The sequence below is a fragment of the Fundulus heteroclitus genome, chromosome 24, assembly GCF_011125445.2.
Source record: "Fundulus heteroclitus isolate FHET01 chromosome 24, MU-UCD_Fhet_4.1, whole genome shotgun sequence".
Taxonomy (NCBI): domain Eukaryota; kingdom Metazoa; phylum Chordata; class Actinopteri; order Cyprinodontiformes; family Fundulidae; genus Fundulus; species Fundulus heteroclitus.
In genome coordinates this window covers 6450616-6471623 of record NC_046384.1, presented here as the reverse complement: position 1 = coordinate 6471623, position 21008 = coordinate 6450616, and the positions used below count along the sequence as shown (strand labels likewise).

At 43.3% G+C, this 21008-nt stretch overlaps 1 protein-coding gene across 1 annotated transcript; it reads right to left on the bottom strand.

Annotated features, from left to right (window-relative positions):
- Window positions 1-470: 470 nt before the first annotated feature.
- Window positions 471-20683, bottom strand: nab1b (NGFI-A binding protein 1b (EGR1 binding protein 1)). Its single transcript, XM_012856625.3, has 8 exons — window positions 20217-20683; window positions 10421-11214; window positions 10199-10332; window positions 10038-10089; window positions 9001-9120; window positions 7630-7804; window positions 4930-5082; window positions 471-1287 (listed from the first exon to the last, which is right to left on the bottom strand). Exons 2-8 carry the CDS (start codon window positions 11210-11212, stop codon window positions 1211-1213), a joined length of 1503 nt encoding a protein of 500 aa, XP_012712079.2. The 5' UTR covers window positions 11213-11214; window positions 20217-20683; the 3' UTR covers window positions 471-1210.
- Window positions 20684-21008: the final 325 nt, after the last annotated feature.

Sequence of the window (21008 nt, the reverse complement as noted above, 5' to 3'; positions counted from 1 at the left end):
TGAATCGCTTCCCGCGTGCAATAGCGCGGTTTCTCTTCCAACAGCAGTGTTTTGTTTTTTTTGCTAAATTACAAAGTGAAAAGCAGCAGCGAAGGTCCCCCACCCACCACCCGTTTGCTGCTGCTCCTGTACATCCTCTTCATAAATTACCTGCCATAAATATACACGAGACAGGCACTGCAAAAACTGAATTAAAAATAAGTAAAATTTTCTTTAAATTAGTGTATTTGTCCTTAATTTGAGCAGGTAAATAAGATGATATGCCAATGGAATGAGTATTTTTACACCTAAAATAAGATAATTAGATAAACTACACTTGAAATTAGACGATGGAGATGAGTTGTTCCGATTTTAAGTGCAAAAATCTTATTCCATTGGCAGATCATTTAAACTTGCTGCTCAAATCAAGGACAAATACACTCATTTCAAGAAAACTTTACTTATTTTTAGTCATATTTTTGTAGTGGGAGCGAGGACGCAGCGGGCAGTCCCGCCTCAAGCGTGCGACCGTGTGAAGGAAACGACACAAAGGTTAAAAAAAAAAATGACAACCTGCTGCAGGGCTGCACCTTAACTCGGCCTCCTTACAGTACTTGTTCCTCAGTTGCCAACACCCTCTGCTTACATATACCAGCAAACGCCTGTGTGTACGCTGAAAGTCATAAGACATTACAGGAGCATTAAAAATCCATTATGGATGTGTTCATGATTGACTCTCAGTACAAAGGTAGGATTGATTTAGTGGCTTTTACACTGAACGCCCCGATGAGCACTACAACAGTGTGAGTTTTAACAAGCAGATCACAACTTTTTTTTTTTTTTAAATAGAAATTGCTAAATGCATCAACAGCAACCAATGCTTCAGCCTCCACAGTAAGACTGGAGTTAAGATTCAGGCCCTGGCAGCACAGCCTCTCCACAGAGAGCATCTCCCAGGCAGAGGTACCGAGTTTAAATCACATGTACATCCGATGAAAACACAAAGACCTGCAGAGCACTGAGGGGCTTCCTGATGCGCTCTCTTGGTGCTTTGGCAAATACTTTTAAAAACAAAAGAGACAAATTAAAATAAATGCTATTCATGAGGCAACGTTGGTTGTTAAGGCTCTACTGTGGCTGTGCTTGCTTAGTATCTATTGATGCGTGATAACTGCATACTGTCAAGTGTGAGTAGAATGAAGAGGGAGGGATGACGGAGAGGCGGGAGGCACTATGTGGAGTCTTCTGGCTCTGATTTGATGATCTTCTTCTCTGCGTTGCCGGGCACCCGCTGTGACGTCCCGTTTTCTGGAGAAACAAGTAAAGCACTGTGTCATCAGCATAAAGGCTTATAAACTGGAAAATTTCAGAAGAATTTCTAAACAGCTTGTCATATGAACAGAATATTTCAGGCCAATATGACGTCCCGTTTTCTGGAGAAACAAGTAAAGCACGGTGTCATCAGCATAGAGCAGGGGTGTCAAACATACGGCCCGCGGGCCGGATCCGGCCCGCCGAACAATTTAGTCCGGCCCTGTGGCTAAATGCATTATCATTATAAAATTTTTATTTTTTTTTCCAGTGTCCTGTCTGGCAATGTGACAATAAGATGCCACAAAGAGCTCATCAGATTTGACTTTCACAAGTGGACAAGATAAAAGGAAGAGAAAGATAAAACAATTATTGAAAAAAACATTTGCTTCATTTAATTGAAAATATGCAGTTCCTATATTGTCCACGAGGGGCACTGTGTTTTAATCAGCAGATTAAGCTTCAGGTGTGGAAAAATTCAAATCATTTCTTAATTTTTATCTGTTTGATGTATTTTGTCATGCAGGACAGTGTTTTTAAGTTCCAAAAAAAGTGAATAAATGTTTTTCAACATTGTATAATCACTGTGATCAGTTCTTATGCATAATGCACAAGTAAATGTTTAACTGAGTAAAAGTATTGTTGAAATTGCACATACTTTTCTTAAAAACGCTGAGGTTATTCATAATATATTGTGTAAAAGTGAAATTAACTTAATATAAAAATCAACAACAAGTCCACATTTTTTAGTTCTATTTAACTCGTGTGGCCCTCTTGACATCAGATTAAGCTGTATGCGGCCCCTAAACCAAAATGAGTTTGACACCCCTGGCATAGAGGCTTATAAACCGCAACATTTCAGAAGAACAGTGCCAATGTCCTTCCTGGTCAAAGACGCAACAAACTTCAACTTTCTTCTGTTAGGCTTGGACCCTACATCAATTAGGCATAACATTATGACCGGCAAAAACTAGCTAAACTGGCATTGGTTCAACAACCGATAATGATTTTCAGCAGGCGTTTACAGAATATAAATACACCAGAAATATAATTATAAACACTGACAGGTGAGGTAAATTATGCTGATTAACTCTTCATAGTGATAAAACAAAACAAAAAAGTAATTGACAGGAACAGCAACAATAACGGTATCGGAGGTGAATCTACAAAAGGGTCAAGGCCATAAATGACGCATTGGAGTACATGGGGAGCTAGACAAGCTACTGTACACTACAAAAAGAGAACTAAAAATAAGTAAAATTTTCTTGAAATTAATGTATTTGCCCTTTATTTGAGCAGGTAAATAAGACTATTTGCCAATGGAATGAGTATTTCTACCCCTAAAATAAGATAATTAGATAAACAGCACTTGAAATAAGATGATGGAGATGAATTGTTCCTATTTTAAGTGCAAAAATCTTATTCCATTGGCAAATAGTCCTATATACCTGCTCAAATCAAGGAAAAATACTTTAGTTTCAAGAAAAAAAATTCTTATTTTTAGGTCTATTTTTGCAGTGTAGCGTTGACTGCTGAAGAAGGTGATGCTGGAGCTGACAGAAATAAATTCATGCATCTCAGTTAGTTGTATGTGGGGTGGCAGTGGATGCCCATGCTGGTCATAATGTAATGCCTGAATTGGTGCCTTTGATAAAGTTTTCCAGGTTTCCCCCAGAAAATTGTCTCATACCAGCAGTAGCTGTAGGAATGAATGGGTGGGGATTACAGAGGGTTGTTGCACAGATTGGGTGGGGATTGGTGGGGAGGGTCTGAAATTAACACTCGCCAGACGCCAAATGTGAGTAAATTTTCCATTTGGCGGGTAAATTTCAGAAGGCTAGCTGCCACATGGCGAGTAAATGTTTGCACCAAATAAGTCGTGTTTTTTTAGTCATCATTTGGGTGGATGGTTCTTTATGTTCCTCTGCTTCAGCTCGTATGAGAACAAACGTGCACGTACACAAACATTTGCACATGTGACGCGAGAACTACAGCAGTCACGTCATGTCCGTTTGCTAACAGCTAGCGTTTAGCTCAGGCTAATTATGTAGGGTTAGGGTTAGTCATTTGGCTGTCAGTGTCCATCAAGCAAATAACAGCTAGTGTTAGCTTATGTTGTCCAGGAGGTTTACTACAGATACAGGAACTTTATTGAGTTTTTATGTTGCACTCAAACATGAAAGCAATGATTATTCTCTGAAAAGTCTCTGAAAATAGACTTAAGAGACATAATGAGATATAACAGGAGTGAATTAGAGTTTGCGTATGAACGCTCTGCACTCTAGAGGGATTTGACTGAAAACCACAAATCTGTCAGCAATGCAAGACGCACTGGATGAAGGTTGGTAGAAATTGTGCTAATTTGAGATGAAACTTGACTATTTTAAAGATTCAAAATCTATAGTGTGTGACAACAGCACACTAAGCCGAGCCCCTGGTAAAATCTCTCGATATTTAAAGACTTAAATTATCAATCTCTAAAACCCACAAAAAGGTATCGATATACTAATTAAATCAGTTCCTGCTTCCTTTAAGTTATTTAAGCTTTGAATACTGTGTTTATTTCAACATGTGGCAGAGCTATGAAGCTGCATCTAGCAAAGAAAACTATTTTGCGCTCGCAGCATCTAGGATCTCTGCTAAAAATGCTCAGCCACAGACATCATATACGTAGACGCGTCATAGGGCGCAGGTTCGCACGTCAACGTCACCGCCATATTGTATGTGGCAGAAAAAAGTTGAGTTCTGTTATTGTGAACGTGGATCAGAAAAGATGCCTCATTCCTGTGCTGCATGGAAATGTATTCTGGCTGATTGCACTACTTGTATCTGCCTTCTATATATATATATATATATATATATATATATATATATATATATATATATATATATATATATATATATATATATATATATATATATATATATATATATATATATATGTGTGTGTGTTATAAATATGAGGATCAATTTGTTAAATCTAAACATTGTGGTCTTCATAATTTCATAAAACCGTGTCACATGTGAACCTTTAGGAACAGACTTTTTGGGGGAGTAATAAAGAGGTAAAATTAATAATATGAGAAAATAAAGTCCTAGGTCAATAAAGTAAAAAGAAAAAACAAAAAAAACAAACACAAAAGTGGTAATGTTATGAGAAAAACGTCATATTATGAGACTTAAGAGGGAACATTTCCAGAATAGTCACAGTTTGCAGAATTATTTCACTCCTTGAGTAATAGTGTCAGGTTAGATTATTTTAAATATTTTTATTCTTTAGGAGAATAAATTCAGGAGAATGAAGCTAAAGGGATACGAAAATAAACTTGTAATATTACAAAAACAAAAATACTACGAATACAAAGTATATTCAGAGATTAAAGTCCCTCTGATACTGTTTAAGTGACTGAGTAAATGCAGATTTGCCACATTTAAGATGGCGGACGCTCTGACGCATCGCAGCATAGGCAGAACCCGCCCAACGACGCGTCTACGTATATAATGTCTATGTGCTCAGCAGGCTAATCTCTGTCAAACTGCATTCATTTATGTCGTATCTCTTAAATCAGCAATCTACAACAGCAGTGAAACTCATTGATGAAACGAAAGAGCTCTTGAGTCGAGGCGGACATCACAAACCTGTTGCTGGTGTTTTGGCCTCATCTGTGCTGTTGCTGTTGTTGTTGTTGTGGTTGTGATGGCGCTTTAGCTCGTTGGCTAGCTGTTTGCCCAATGGGAGGTCGCCTTCCTGCATGCTCTGACTGACCACTCGCAAGTTGATTGGTCGATCGTCTGGGGGGGGGGGAATAGGACAATGGCAAACGTATTATTTCAATGACATATTTGATCCCTCCATCCATCTTTTGCTATCACAAGTTAAGGAGGCAGACAAAGGACAAATCACAGTCGTGAAAAGTTAAAGAGAAAGGAAACAGGAAGAAAAGTAGAGCAAAATCAGAAGAGAGAGAGAGAGAGAGAGAGAGAGACGCCCCCCTCCAGGCTTCTGGCTAGAGGTAAACAGGCGTGGGCGACATAATTACAGATGCATTGTGGGATTTGTGGGAACAGCGTTATAATGAGCTGTCGGGAGTGGGTGAGGGAGGAAAAAGGATGAAAATGAGATGAGGCCTGGAGGAGAAGAAAGCTCTGAATAATGATGCATCTTCTCTCCTCTTGTCTTCTGTCCCCCTCCTCGGTGTTTGTGAACTCGGAGCAGGAGGAAAAAAAAAAAGAAGAAGAAGAAGACACCGAGATAGAAGAAAGGGCGACAGCTGCTGAACCACGGCTGATTGAGGGAAAAACTGCACCTTTTAGGCGTTTCGTTTCCATCCACTCAGTCGCAGCCGGTGGCATGAAATAAGTCCGCATGGAGGTGAACAACACTCAGGTTCACGCTGTTTGCTTTCATTTAAGCTCAAAAACAACAACAGTGGGTGAAAACTATGTGCAGCTGGATGCTTTGCTTTATCTGGACACAGGGGGCAGTAGTGAGCAGGAAAAAAAAAAGGTGTAAGAAATGTGGGAGAGGTGCTGAAAAGTAAATTTTGACCCAATCTTTGTTGTTTATGCAACTATTTTTTGATTTTACACAGAATATCTGAAGACATCTTAAAGATTTCTCCGTCCTCGTCTTATCTTCACGCACCACGTCTGTGTTTGTAATGAATCAGGTCTGCAAGTGTTTTAATCAGTCTGCGAAATACCTGTCAATATTTGGGGGGGTCCCCATCTCCCGATTGTTGCGCAATACTGATGTAAATTTTCTCAATATGCAGTAGGCCTATAACATTACAATGTCAAAGTTAAAGTTAGCTTTAATGTCAATTCTTCACATTCACCAGACATACAAGGACTCGAGAGGACTTTCTCATTCACCAACAGTGAAACAGATAAAGTGCACAGGCACAACAGATAAGATCAGTTCCTAATACTAAAATTTAAAAATTTTTAGTATTAATTGTTGTCAACGTTACGTCTTTCTTCTGTTTGGCACGCACATGGCTAATTTGCATCCGCGAATAGGATTGGCTGGCTCCACTTGGAAAAAAAACAGAACATATTTCCCCCTGGGATCATTAAAGTATGTCTGATTCTAATTCTGATATTTTAAATAAATGTTTTGAATTTTAAATACTGGACATGTTGAGCTTAAAATTTTTTTAGTGACCATTAGTGACAAAAAATATTTCATTTTTAATTTTTTTTTTACACAATTTAAGACCTCCTTTAAATTTTGCTTTTGAGGCTTTCAGGTGGTCTCATGGGTTAATCGGGGGGGCTCAACCCCCCCGAACCCTCCCGTATTTCGCATTCTGGTTTTCACCCTGCTTCTGCAGCCGAGGATCGGAACGCCAAGGTCCCCGCCCTCCACTGCTACCCGTTACACAATGCACCCGACCCTTTTGGCCCCTCCGACAGGTGGTGAGCCCATCGGAAGGGAGACCCATGTCGCCTCTTCGGGCTGAGCCCGGCCGGGCTCCATGGGCAAAAGCCCGGCCACCAGACGCTCGCCAACGTGCCCCACCTCCAGGCCTGGCTCCAGAGTGGGGCCCCGGTGACCCGCGTCCGGGCGAGGGAACACGAGGTCCAATAATATTACTCATCATAAGGGGCATTTTGGGCTGCACTTTGTCTGGTCCCTCACCTAGGACCTGTCTGCCTTGGGTGACCCTACTAGGGGCTTAAAGCCCCTGACAGCATAGCTCCTAGGATCATTGGGACACTCAAACCCCTCCACCACGGTAAGGTGGCAGCCCAGCCACCTTACCGTGGCTGGGCTGTACCGGATCGGTACAGCCTGGGCTGTACCGATCCGTTGTGGTGAAGAGAGAGCTGAGCCAAAAGGCCAAGCTCTCGATTTACCGGTCGATCTATGTTCCTACCCTCATCTATGGTCACGAGCTTTGGGTCGTGACCGAAAGAACGAGATCCCGGATACAAGCGGCTGAAATGAGTTTTCTCCATAGAGTGTCTGGGCTCACTGGGTGAGGAGCTCAGTCATCCGGGGAGGACTCAGAGTAGAGCCGCTGCTCCTCCACGTCGAGAGGAGCCAGTTGAGGTGGCTCGGGCATCTGGTCAGGATGCCTCCTGGACGCCTCCCTGGTGAGGTGTTCCGGGCACGTCCCACCGGGAGGAGGCCCAGAGGGAAGACCCAGGACACGCTGGAGGGACTATGTCTCCCGGCTGGCCTGGGAACGCCTTGGGATTCCTCCTGAGGAGCTGGCCCAAGTGGCTGGGGAGAGGGACGTCTGGGCCTCCCTACTGAAGCTGCTACCCCCGCGACCCGATAAGCGGAAGACAACGGACGGACAACGGACGGACGGACGGTTTTCACCCTACCGTGGCTGTCCCTGCTTGAATCGGCGGCGGCTGTCGCTCCGTTGGTGTTCTGGGCGTCGCTGAGGTACTTCAAGGCGGCGGGCGGGATCCTCCAGTCCAGAGCCTGGAGCCGCTCCTGCACGGCGGCGTCCTGCAGGATCTCCATCTGCCTCGCCAGCAGACGCTCCAGCTGCATCTGACAAGACAGAAACGGGAGGCTTGAACCAGGAGCAGAGGTGTTCTGTCCGTGCAAAAAAGTTCTGCAAACACATCGCCGCAGAGCATATCTACAAAACAGAGAAGGCTCTCTTAAAGAGACGAGCGTTTCAAACGGCAGTATGCAAAGTTGACCACAAATCCAAAGCCCCGCCGTAGCATCCTAAACTCAGAGTGTGCTTAATGTCAGTCACTGTCGCTTTAAATCACAGCGCGACGTGTTTTACATCCTCACACGGGCGATCCGTCGGCCCCGCGGCGCCGACGCAGCCATGAAATCTCTTCTTCTGCTGAATGAGATTCATGAAAAATCATATCAGCATGACAAGTGTGAAAACTGCAGCCACACGAGCGCCGGGGGAGACGCACACGGAGAGAGGCGATCGCTTCCTGTTGCTCTGTTTCAATTCATTCACATCTAAAACAAGAAGCTAGGCTTTGACTCAGAGAGCTGGTTGGACCCGAGCAGTGGAGCTGCAGGTCTGTAGTTTTATGCCCTCGCCAGCTTCAGGGATCTAGAGACGTTTCTGACCGTCCTTTGCCCAGATTCTCAGCTAGATTTACGTCTGGACTTTGACTAGGCCATTCTAACCCATTAATCTCAGTCTCAGGTGTTCTGGAGCCTCTACCAGGTTTCCCCGAGGACCCATGATGCTGCCACCGCCAAAGGTCCGAAGGTTCAGCATCGTTCTTGTCTAAGAGGAGCCTCCACCCCCCCCCCACGTGTTTGCTAAACAGCAGACATGTAGGAGTTGATTCGGCTGGTATCAGCAGGGATATTGTGATCCTAAATAATCTCTCTCTGGAAGCACTGATTTCATAATACACTGCAAAAAGGAACTAAAAGTAAGTAGAATTTTCTTAAAATTAGTGTATTTTTCTTTTATTTAAGCAGCTAAATAAGACTATTTGCCAATGGGATGAGTATTTTTACCCCTAAAATAAGATAATTAGATATCCTGCACTTGAAATAAGACAGTGGAGATGAATTGTTCCTATTTTAAGTGCAAAAATCTTATTCCATTGGCAAATAATCTTATAAACTGCTCAAATCAAGGACAAATACACATATTTCAAGAAAATTTTTCTTACTTTGAGTTCCCTTTTTGCAGTGTACTGGATGTGTTCCCCGACATTCATGCATGCCTGACTCCTTCCTTTGGGTACGGCATCTACCTGCAGGTTTCGTCCGACTGTCTCCTCTCCTTTGGACTTGGCGCAGGCCAGCTGCTCCCTCAGCATCTCCTGCCTCATGTGGATGGCCTGTAGCGCCTCCTGGATGTCGAAGAAGTTCTCCTGAAGCACAATTACATTCCCTCGGTCACTAAAACAATGTTTGCACTGCAAAAACGGAACTAGAAATAAGTAAAATATTCTTTAAAATTTATGTATTTGTCCTTGATTTGAGCAGGTAAATAAGATAATTTGCCAATGGAACAAGATTTCTGCACTTAAAATAGGAACAATTTATCTTCATCATCTTATTCCAAGTGCAGGATGTCTAATTATCTTATTTTAGGGGTCAAAATACTCATTCCATTGGCAGATGATATTATTTACCTGCTCAAATCAAGGGTAAATACACTAACTTTAAGAACATTTTACTTATTTTTAGATCAGTTTTTGCAGTGTGGTGTCATGTTTTTTATTCTTCCCGCGCGTTTGTTCGTTTTTACGCGCGCCTGTCGCTTTAAAAGTGACCCATTCCTGCAAGTTTACTCAAAACTGACTTCACTGACTCAATTGGTGCAGGAATGTTTTTTTTTTCTGAGCAGGTGTCGGTTCATCTGCGCCTCTCGGTCCCCCCCAGAGTCGCCGGCCGCCACATGGTTTCCATCATCGGCTCGCACTCTGAGAGGAGCCTTTCAGAGCCGGCTCTCGGCCGAGCGGCGTCGGGAGGGGAGCGCTGAGAGTCGGCTTTGTACTCCGATCCAGGCCGATGCTGCTCTGAGCTCCCAGAGGAGCTCCATCTGCCAGAGCTGCGTCTATCTAAACTTCACAACTTCCTAACGAGTCTCAGACTTTGATCTCTCAAGCTTGGCTCAGCCGTGATTTCAAACGAGCTGTAGGCCTTCATGGGTGTGCATGAGCAGTTTTAGAGAGTCGGCGGAGAGACTGCCGCCTGATTTTACCGACTGCAGACAAAAGGAAACGAGCTCCCACTTGACAAAAGGCTCAGAGTTAATCACGTGGAGTTCAGCCGTTGACCTCACCTCAGTTTTAATCCTTTTAGGGGACGGTTCGTCTCTGTCTCCGCACCGAGACCTGCAGAGGAACACCAGAGACAACCATGTTAGCCTCCCCCCGTCCAGCGACCTGGCGTTAGCGCTCGTTTCTGAGACGACTGGAGACAAGAAAGGCAACCGGCGCTTACTTGCTGGTGCGGTAGGTGTACTTGTAGGTGACCTCCCTGGAAATCTGCCGGGCGAGTCCGAACAGCTCGTCCCGGCGCGTCAGCAGAGCCATGTCCCTCATGCAGAGCTGAGCTGCGGCCTCGTTCACCGTCAGCTGCACATTAAAACACAAACCGGTTACAGAGAAAAGCAGAAGCACCCTCGGAGGGTTCCCGGGACTATCTCGGTTTTTAATGAACCACCTCGTGCAGCGTCAGGTGTTTCCCGTCCCTCCTCTTGGAGTCGAAGCGTCCGTAGATGGCGCTGTACTTCCGGATCTCGTCCTCCCTGCGAGGGTCGTCGTCGCCCATCTCGAAGATGTGTCCGATCATCTTCGCCAGCTTCTTGTTGTTCTTCAGCTGCTCTTTGACCTCGGCCAGGTCCGTCTTAGGAAGTCCCGGCGCCATCCTGTCCACACACTCCAGGACCGACTGCACGGCGGCCGCGTCCAAGGCCTCCATGGCGTCTCTGGGCGAAGAGGGCGAGCCGAGATCCGACGGAGAGAGGCTGTGCTCGCTGTCGTTGCTGTGCCCCGACCAGAACCGCACCTCGCTGCCCCCCTGCAGGGGCGACCCGGTGGAAACTTTATCCCTCGCCACGTCCAGCTTCCCGGGGTCGGCGGCGATCGCTTTGGGGATCTTAACGCTGGCGGTGTTGGTCCGGTCCTGAGCGCTGAGCAGCGTGGGGGAGCCCTCGGGCAGCTTGTAGACGGGGATGCTGCAGACAGGCAGCGAGGTGAGCGGCTGGTTGAAGATGGCCGGGTTGGTGACCCAGTCCCGCAGTGCCTTCTGCAGGCGCCGCACGTGCAGCGGCTTGCTGGCCATACCGACGAGGGCCATGATCTCCAGGAACTCCTCCTCGCCGGCCTCACAAAGCTGCTGCACATCGTCGCCGCCCTGCTGGATGAAAGCCTCGTAGTAATAGAGGAGGTTAGCCCGCTGCAGGATCCTGTAGAGCTGCAGCTCACCCAGGGTCCTCGGCAACACCGCCGCCATACCTGAGACAGGAAGGAAAGCAGAGTCAGGAGGTTGGCTGATGCACACCCCTGTGCCGAAATGCTGTCCTGTCCAGGGTGAACAGCTCTGACCAGAACAGGAAGGATCGTCACCAGACCCCCACAGAGAAACCATCTTAAGTGAAACGTCTACTGGAAATGGTGCTTTAGCTTGACATGCTAACAAAACGACTTGAAAAGAGATTATGTCACAACCCAACCAATTAAGTTTTCCATTTATGTGCCACTACTTCTTCTATTTTTGGTGCATTTTTGTGAATTTCGGTTGTTTGTGACATTTTTCTTTACCAGAACAGTTGTACAAAGGGTAGATGGTACACTGCAAAAACAGAACCAGAAATAAGTAAAATGTTCTTAAAATTTGTGTATTTGTCCCCAATTTGAGCAGGTAAATAAGATGATTTGCCAATGGAATATGATTTTTGCACTTAAAATAGGAACAATATATCTCAATCATCTTATTTCAAGTGCAGGATGTCTAATTATCTTATTTTAGGGGTCAAAATACTCACTCCATTGGCAGATAATCTTATGTACCTGCTCAAATCAAGGATAAATACACTAACTTTAAGAACTTTTTACTTATTTTTAGATCCGTTTTTGCAGTGTACACACTGGTGCAGGTTTAAAGTCATGAGCTTCAGCCATGTTCCTAGCATGCATTTCTAAAGTACCTTTGGTGGTACTTGACCTGGTGATCAGAAGAGATTCTGAAGAGATTCTGATAGGAAAGCACTAATGAGACTGTTATAGAACTAGCTAACATCAGTCTACACTGCAAAAAGGGAACTAAAAGTAAGTAACAATTTTCTTGAAATGAATGTATTTTTCCTTGATTTGAGCAGGTAAATAAGACTATTTGCCAATGGAATAAGATTTTTGCACTTAAAATAGGAACAATTGATCTCCACCATCTTATTTCAAGGGCAGTTTATCTAATGATCTTATTTTAGGCATCAAAATACTTATTCCATTGGCAAATAATCTTATTTACCTGCCCAAATCAAGGAAAAATACACTAATTTCAAGAAACCTTTACCCACTTTTAGTTCCCTTTTTGCAGTGTAAAAGAAGATTGTTCAAGAGTTTAAACTCATCAGGACGTTCTCAAAAAGGAGAGTACAGAGGAGAAACTTCACTGGACTCCATAAAACAGGAAAATGTATCTCTGAAGTGGGAATTTAGATCTAGGAATAAAAGTGACCACAACAAGAACAGGAAGGATCGTCACCAGACCCCCACAGAGAAACCATCTAAAGTGAAACGTCTACTGGAAATGGTGCTTTAGCCTAACATGCTAACAAAACGACTTGAAAAAGGATTATGTCACAACCCAACCAATTAAGTTTTCCATTTATGTGTCACTATTTTTTCTATTTTTGGTGCATTTCTGTGAATTTGGGTTGTTTATGGTGATTTTTTTTTTTTACCAGGACTGGTGTAGAAAGGGTAGATGGTACACACTGGTGCAGGTTAAAGGTCATGAGCTTCAGCCATTTTCCTAGCATGGTTCGGAACTAGCTAACATCAGTCTAAAAGAAGATTGTTCAAGCGTTTAAACTTATCAGGACGTTCTCAAAAAGGAGAGTACAGATGAGAAACATTCCTGGACTCCCTAAAACAAGAAAATGTATCTCTGAAGTGGGAATTTAGATCTATGACATTGTGCAACAAACCTGTAATACCAGGGACCTGTTCAGAAAGGAGGTATTGCAACACTCAACAATAATTTTTCAACTTATGTCTTTCCAACATGATGTAAAATGACTCTATGTTTCCTTAAACTGGATTAGCAACGAACCGTTTAGGAAACTGAACCCACCACTCTACTCCCCATTGTAGACTTCGTAGTTTGTAATTGAAGATACTATCTAAACAGCTGCAGCACAGCAGAGAGGGAGGGGGCGGAGCTTCATCTCGACATAACCAGCTGCTTTCTCTGAAGCGTCTGCTTCAGGTTTGACAATTGAACAGAAAAAAAATAACATTTTAGAAGCAGATACGTCAGAAAGGTCCTGCAGTGACTAAAAGCACTAAAATCACCAAATGGTGGGGGGGGGGGGGGGGGGGGGGGGGGGAAACAAGCTGCCCTGCATGGATAAGCAAGAAGCAACCGGCAACTCTGACATTTTCATTTCTGACGGCCAGAGCCGATTAAAATGCTTTTATTTCCGTGTCTGATAAATATTTAAAGAGCAGATATTTTTTTATGCTTTGATGTTCGGTGAGTAGTTGATTTAAATCACTTAATGAGAGAAAATATGGTGATAAATAACTGAGACTTTATTTAATGGTTTCACTATAAAACATCTCTAGACCTTTGATGGACTGGAGACCTGTCCAGGGTTGGACCCCCCCCCCCCCCCCATCCCCACAAGGGGGCATTAACAGTGGATGGGTGGATTTTAAATGATGCCGATTTCTAATATTTTCTTTTTGCTTGATTTGTAAATATAAATCGCCAAGGGGATACGTCTGTTTGAGAAATCTACCTTAACCGAATTAATCAAGAGCCTGAAAAGAATGTGTTGCAGTTGTGGTGTCTTTAGATTCATTTACATTTTCAAGCAGCTGTGCATCTTTTTAACGGGTTTCACCCAAATAAATAAAAGGCGAAACTATGAAGCACAAACGCGTGTTTGTACGTGGAAAATTTGGGCTTCGGTGTCACAAATTATTACATTTATGCGAGCTGTGCGTTCACGAATTTCTCATGATAACCTGTTTCTTCACTGCAAAAACGGAACTTAAAATAAGTAAAATGTTCTTAAAATGAGTGTATTTGTCCTTGATTTGAGCAGGTAAATAAGATGATTTTCCAATGGAATAAGATTTTTACACTTAATATAGGAACAACTCATCTTCATCGTCTTATTTCAAGTGCAGGATGTCTAATTATCTTATTTTAGGGGTCAAAATACTCATTCCATTGGCAAATAATCTTATTTACCTGCTCAAATCAAGGACAAATACACTTACTTTAAGAACATTTTACTTATTTTTAGATCCGTTTTTGCAGTGTTGGTAGAGCTAACCTATCAGTTAAACTGAAGAAACACGGATGTGCACTGCAAAAACGGATCTAAAAATAAGTAAAATGTTCTTAAAGTTAGTGTATTTATCCTTCATTTGAGCAGGTAAATAAGATTATTAGACATCCTGCACTTGAAATAAGATGATTGAGATATATTGTTCCTATTTTAAGTGCAAAAATCTCATTCCATTGGCAAATCATCTTATTTACCTGCTCAAATTGGGGACAAATACACTAATTTTAAGAACATTTTACTTATTTCTAGTTCTGTTTTTGCAGTGTGGTGTTTTTTTTTTTTTAAGAAAACCCCAAATAGTCACTATTTGCCACTGTCTGCTCAGTTCTAAAGGCATCTCTACAGGCACGCATCCCTGCTCCAGCTCCTGACAGCTCATCAGGTTGGTATTTATCCTCCGAAGCATCGCAGTCAATCTCTCAGCCCTCGATCTCGGTTCTTCACAGCAACATTAAAGTCTGCTTTAAAGCGGGGAGAACAGGCTTGGCTTCGACTCTTCCTGGGTGCATGTGAGGCCCAGCGGAGGCAGGGCTGACTGAGGAGTGGCAGCCAGCCGGCCCGGCTTGCTGGGAGGACCACATGCCTCTCTCCACCCCTGCAGGATGTGTAGGTGGTGGGCCTGCCTCGCCCAGAATAGGCCCCGGGAGCCAGGCAGGCGTCGACTCAGCTCAGAAAATGACACAGACAGACGCAGCCAGAGGCAAAACCAAACAAATATCTACATCTGTTGGATTGTTTGCTCCGCGCTGTTTTTTTATAAAACTCCCTTCTTCTCATCATGGAAAACCCTAAAAATAGCCAGATTCACGCTGGGCATCAAAGTAAGGTGATTAATAGCCACCGCGGCACGCAGGTCTGATTAATCGTACGCACTAAACTCTTCTATTATTACAGTTTGCAGTGACTCAGCGTCAGATTTCCCTCTAAATCGGTGCAGCTGTTTACGTGGACCTGTGCAGACGTCTGCCAGAAGATCAGAGCAGCGAAACAAAGACGAGGAAGAAAGGAAAAAAAAACCCTCTGTGGGGGAATAAAGTTCTGCCACGGAGCGAGTTCCTTATCTGCTGCACGGACATAAAAGCTCCTGGAAAACCTCAAGCAAACAAACGTGTGCAAACTGATGTAACGGAGGACCTGGGAGGACGTGTTCAGGCGGCGTTGGTCTGTTGGAGTCCTGCTGCGAAATGTCTGGACGGACAGTTTCACACGCGGCGGCCGACGGAAACGGAGAGAAGCTGCACAGCAGGGAGGGAAAGAATCGATGCATTTCATTCGTTTTGCTGGTGGTAAAGAGTTTAAGGAGAGTGAACGGAAATGGAAATCGGACAAATCCTGAACCTGTTGCTACAAACAGACTCAGACGAGGTTCCTAGAGTTGATTTTCTCACCATAACCTCACATCCGCTTCCCTTTTACAGCAAAGAAGGAACTGGAACAACTGGGGCCCACAGACACTCTTAGTTTAAGGCTAGAACCGAAGATCACGGCAGGAACTCAGTTCATAAAGTATATAAACACTACATTTATTTATGTGATCTATCATTCATGAAATAATATTAAGACAGATGATAAAAGCTTACAAACATGTAGTACTCTCCCTGAAAAAAATAGATATGGAATATTAATGATATGTATTAATAATACTTATCTGATAATAAACATATATTAAACATTAAGTACGCCCTATAAAACCTAGATTTGTAATAGCGGTATTGATAGTATTCATTCTTGTTGTTTATTTGATCAAAGTTGTTGTTTTTTTAAATCAAATAATAAGTGTACGAAAAATTAAGTACACCCTTTGTTTTGTAAAACAAAAACAACAAATGAATGTTAATTTGTCTAACCTTAAATTTACAAAAACAAATCACACAAAAGTAATAATTTCTATTGTGTGTCCTCAAATTGATAAAAAAATATCAAATAAAAACCACAAAGGGATATCAAGCGACAGCCCTGGGCCCCCTTTGAGCCCCCTCTTTGTGACGCCCCTGGCTGAAGCACTGGCTTCAGTTTTCTGATCTCTGCTCACCATCATGCTCCAGGCAGTTTGAACATAAAAACACCGTTAATAGTCAGTAAAGTTGGACCGGCACGATGAGTCCTGCTTGTTAAAACAAAACGAGCCTCTTTTAAGGCGCTTCACCGCATGTCTAACATCAGCTTCTGCATCAGGACACACCTGCAGGTCAGCCGTGGACGGCGATGCATCTCAACGCCTCAGTTTGGGTGCTTCACACTTTCCGAGAGGATATTTTCCATTTAGAAAAAACTTTTTATCTAAATCTGCAGCCTATTCTCATTCGGCGAGCCTTAAACCTCCTTCCTGAAACCTTTATTATGCACCAATCATCCCATTGGAGGCAAAAAATAAAAAAATCCACAATCATAGTATAGTAAGATTTATCTTTAACTTATTTCCTCCATTAACATAAAAAAAACAAGCTTTGAAGCCCGAAAACAAACGAGGACACGCAGGACGTGACCAGATTTGAAAAAAAAGAAGAGGTGGAAAATAGACGGAACGTGAAATGTCACTTTAAAGAACATTAGCATTGATGATAAAAACACGTGGGCTTGTGGAGCTTCTTAAGGCGCTCTCGTCCTCCTCCGCCGCTTTAGGAGTCACACGCTGCAGATAAACGCCGGTGATTTTTGGACTTTAAAAGCTTAAAAGGCGATTTATTTCCCAGATGTTAGCAGCTCGCATTGCACGTCTTGGTTTTGTCGGATGGCTCATTGAGGGCTCTTCGTAGTGAGGAGGCGGAGATTTAAGACAACCTGCTACAACTGCTACAAATAATCTGATTAATTGTGAATTTCGATTAATAAAAAACAGCAAAACTTCTCCGTTTTGGTGTCTAAAACACGATGGGTGGACATCGATAATGGGCTGGTGTGAAACATGTCGTCTGAACATGTAAATTTTAATCCAGGAAACAGCTTCTTTATTTCTACATTCATCACTGGGAAGCTCAGTGATAATCAAAGCATTGTTGGATGGCCTGATGTTTTGATGGGTGTTTCCCTTCTAGTCCTCAGCAGAACGCTGGAGTTAAATATAGCTGCAGGCTGACAGCAGACCTCTGGCTGTGCAGCAGGTGAACGAACCACCTTCCACTAAAATAAAAGCAGACCTGGCAGACCCCAACAACTCTTTAGTGGGGAGATCTGGTTAGGCAAGGCAAGGCAAGGCAAATTTATTTCTATAGCACAATTCAGTACAAGACAATACAAAGTGCTTTACATGATTAAGATATAGCAAAATAATAAAATGTAGATAGAAAATAGAATAAAAGCAAGTAGGGATAGAATGTAGTAACAAAGAACATTAAAAACAGTAAAACTGTTTAACTAGAACAGTCAAAGGCAATTCTAAACAAATGTGTTTTTAATCTTGATTTAAAAGAACTCAGGCTTTCCGCACTTTTACAGTTTTCTGGAAGTTTGTTCCAGATAAGTGGAGCATAGGAACTAAATGCTGCTTCTCCATTGTTTAGTTCTGGTTCTAGGTATTGCAGAGCTAGGCTAGAGCCAGACGACCTGAGTGGTCTGGATGGTTGATACACCGATAACAAGTCTGTGATGTATTTAGGTGCTAAGCCATTTAGAGATTTATAGACTAACAGAAGTATTTTAAAGTCTATTCTCTGAGATACAGGGAGCCAGTGTAAGGACTTTAGAACTGGGGTGATGTGCTCTACTTTCTTAGTCTTAGTGAGGACGCGGGCAGCAGCGTTCTGGATAGGTTGGCCCTGAGCTCCTGGACTGGAATCCTCTGACTTCTCAAACTCTGGAAAAAAACTCAATAAGAGGGCATCCTTAGCAGCTCAGCAGGGCACTAAAACTTTCATGAAATCCTTTTAGCAATGGACTCTCAAGGCTGGAGATTGGTTTCAGTCCTTAGTTTCTACTTTCTCATTGGTTGTACCGCAAGGCTCCGTTTTTGGCCCGGCTCTTTTCTGCCACTATTGTTTCTTAACCTGACTCAACTTCCGTTGAAGTAATTTTGGGAAAGGGGGGAAAATACTGGTTAGCTGATTGGCCTATGTTGGTGATAGACGGGCCAAATAAACCAATCAGATCAACGAAGCATATGACGTACTAACAGCGACGACGAAAACACAACCAACAAGCTCTTGCCGAAACCAGTGGGGAGAAGAGCAAAAACATCTTTTCCTGTGAGAAAAGCCTCCAGAGCAGTGTTTTGCTCTTCTTTCAGTGAAGAAATACTCTGTAATTCCGATAAAACTTGCTCGATAGCCACGCTAACGCTAGTTTCATCGGATGAAGCCGCCATGTTCTTTAGACTGAACTGTCGATCTTCTCGTTGCGTCACACCTCAACCCGCCTCAAAGCCAACGCTGATTGGACGTTCGTTTGGTGAACGGCTCCAAATTTTCTTCAACGGAGAGTAGCCAGACTGATCTGCGAGTGAAACCTTGAAAGCTCGCGAGATCAGGATGGTCTCACCAGGCTACATTGTTTCTATGCAGATGACTGCAAAGATTATTTGCATATCCGAGTTTTCTGGGTTGCCTCTCCCCAGGCAATCACGAAATTGGCATCAGGAAATAAGAGGCTCTACATTTCATAACAATAATTTGAAAAAAAAAAAAAGACTAAAGCCATTATGTTTAGCCCATTAGGCAGCAGCAGGATCCGGCGTGTTGATCTTTCCCTCCTGGCTGCAAACGGGAAAAGCAAAAAACACATTTTTTGGCATTAAATGTTAGCAGTCCTGTCAATTCCTGCGTTTTCAGTTGTGTGTGTGTCTTTTTTAAAAATAAAGCTTAAAAATTGTTAAAGCCTGATTTTTAACTAATACTGGCATAACTATTCAAGAGCAGATTTCACCAATATTAGCATCTCTTCACAGGTCTCTGGTGATTTCTTAACTTCCATCGGGTGTGCCACAAGGCGCCATTCTCGACCCCCTTCTTTTCCTCAATTTTCCACAAACATCCATCCATCCATCCATCTATTATCTAACACACTTATCCCTACTGGGGTCGTGAGGGTTGCTGGTTCCTATCTCCAGCTGTCAATGGGCGAGAGGCGGGGTTCACCCTGGAAACGTCGCCAGTCTATCACAGTTCCATAAACATGACATCTCATTAGTATGCAGACGACTGTCAGGTTTACCTTGTGCTGAAATATATTAGGTGGGTGTTGTGTGCCGTAAGGGTTTCTAGCGTTCCGTTTGACTTCCCTATAGATTTCAACGTGATTTAGCTGTTTATAAAAGTCTTTCTAGGGGTCTGCCTGAACTATTTCATTCATCACGGTCCTTCTGGTCAACAGGCCGGAGGGATGCTGGAAGTTTTGCCGCTAATAAACTGTGAAATGAATTTTAAACCTGGGTTAAAAACACACAGTAGGAGAAGTTTATGCTCGTTGTTTGCATATTTCTTGTCAGTTTGTGCTCCATTAATTCTTTATCTTGGATTGTGCTGTTTTAGTTTTTTTGGTGAGTCTGGAGGTCAGTTTACTTTAAGTACTTTAGAAATTAATCTGTATGGCGTGTTGATCATGTCCCTATATGATATAGCGCGCGCTGGGATGCACTCCTTAAATAATCCCTTGCTTTGTTAAAGTGTCTGAGTAGCAGCTAAAAATAGCCCAACAACTGATAACAGAAAACATTAGTAGTCTGCACAGGAAGCAGGAACCCCTATTGCTGCTCTGGGTGTAGATCACAATAATAATTATGCTTTGTTTCTCTAAAATACTGATTAAACAGCCAATTCATGTTGCAGTCTATGCCGGTGCAGACATGTTTACATTCAGCAGCTATTCTTTTGTCTGGACGCACTTCTCCAAAGCGCTGTTGACCTTTGCAGCAGAACTTGACCATGAATTCAGCATCACCACCTCCAACAGCAGGAGGAAGATGAATTACGCATAGTTTAACCCAGCTCTAAGCGCTCCTACCTGGTGAGTTTTTCGCCTCCTTTGGCGCGACCTGGTCCGGATCCTCTTCCTTTTTTTCTTTATCCCTCTTCTTCCTCCGCTTGAGGCTTTTACCCACACAATAACAGCCGGTTATTCTGTGCGCAACAGCAAGAAAAAAGGAGGAATCCCACAGAACGAGACCCCGCAGGAGGAGCGCGGCGCGCAACACGGGGGACACCTTCAACTTGCTGGACGCGACCAGAGGCAGCACCGAAGCACCGGGCTGTGCGCGTTTTTCTGGCACCCTCCCCGGTCCGTTCGTCTCTGCGCAGAAACTTTTTTTTCCCTTCCTCTTGCTTCGCTGCGAGTGAAGAGAAAAGAGCGCAGACTGTCAGAGCGGAGCTATGAGCGCCTCTGTCCTCGGGGTGTGTGTTGCGTGTGTACGTGGGGAGTGTGTGACGAGTGTGTGAGAGTCCTCTCCCAGCGTCTCTCCACTCCCCTGCACTCTCCACAAAAGGTCAATGCAGACGCACAAGCGCGCGCAAACACTTCCGCTGGGCCGACAAAATAAGAGCCCAGTTTGGCGACGAGACGCTGACGGAACAGACGGTTTGGAGCTGGAAATATAATAATAATAATAATAATAATAATAATAATAATAATAATAATAATAATAATACATTTTATTTAAAGCCGCCTTTCTGGACACTTAAGGTCACTGTACAGAAAATAGATAAAAACACAGAATAAGGAGCGTTTTAAAAGATAAATATGACATTAACTTAAAGGGTCTTATAACAAAATAGAGAAGTTTGCTTCACCGTTGCTGAT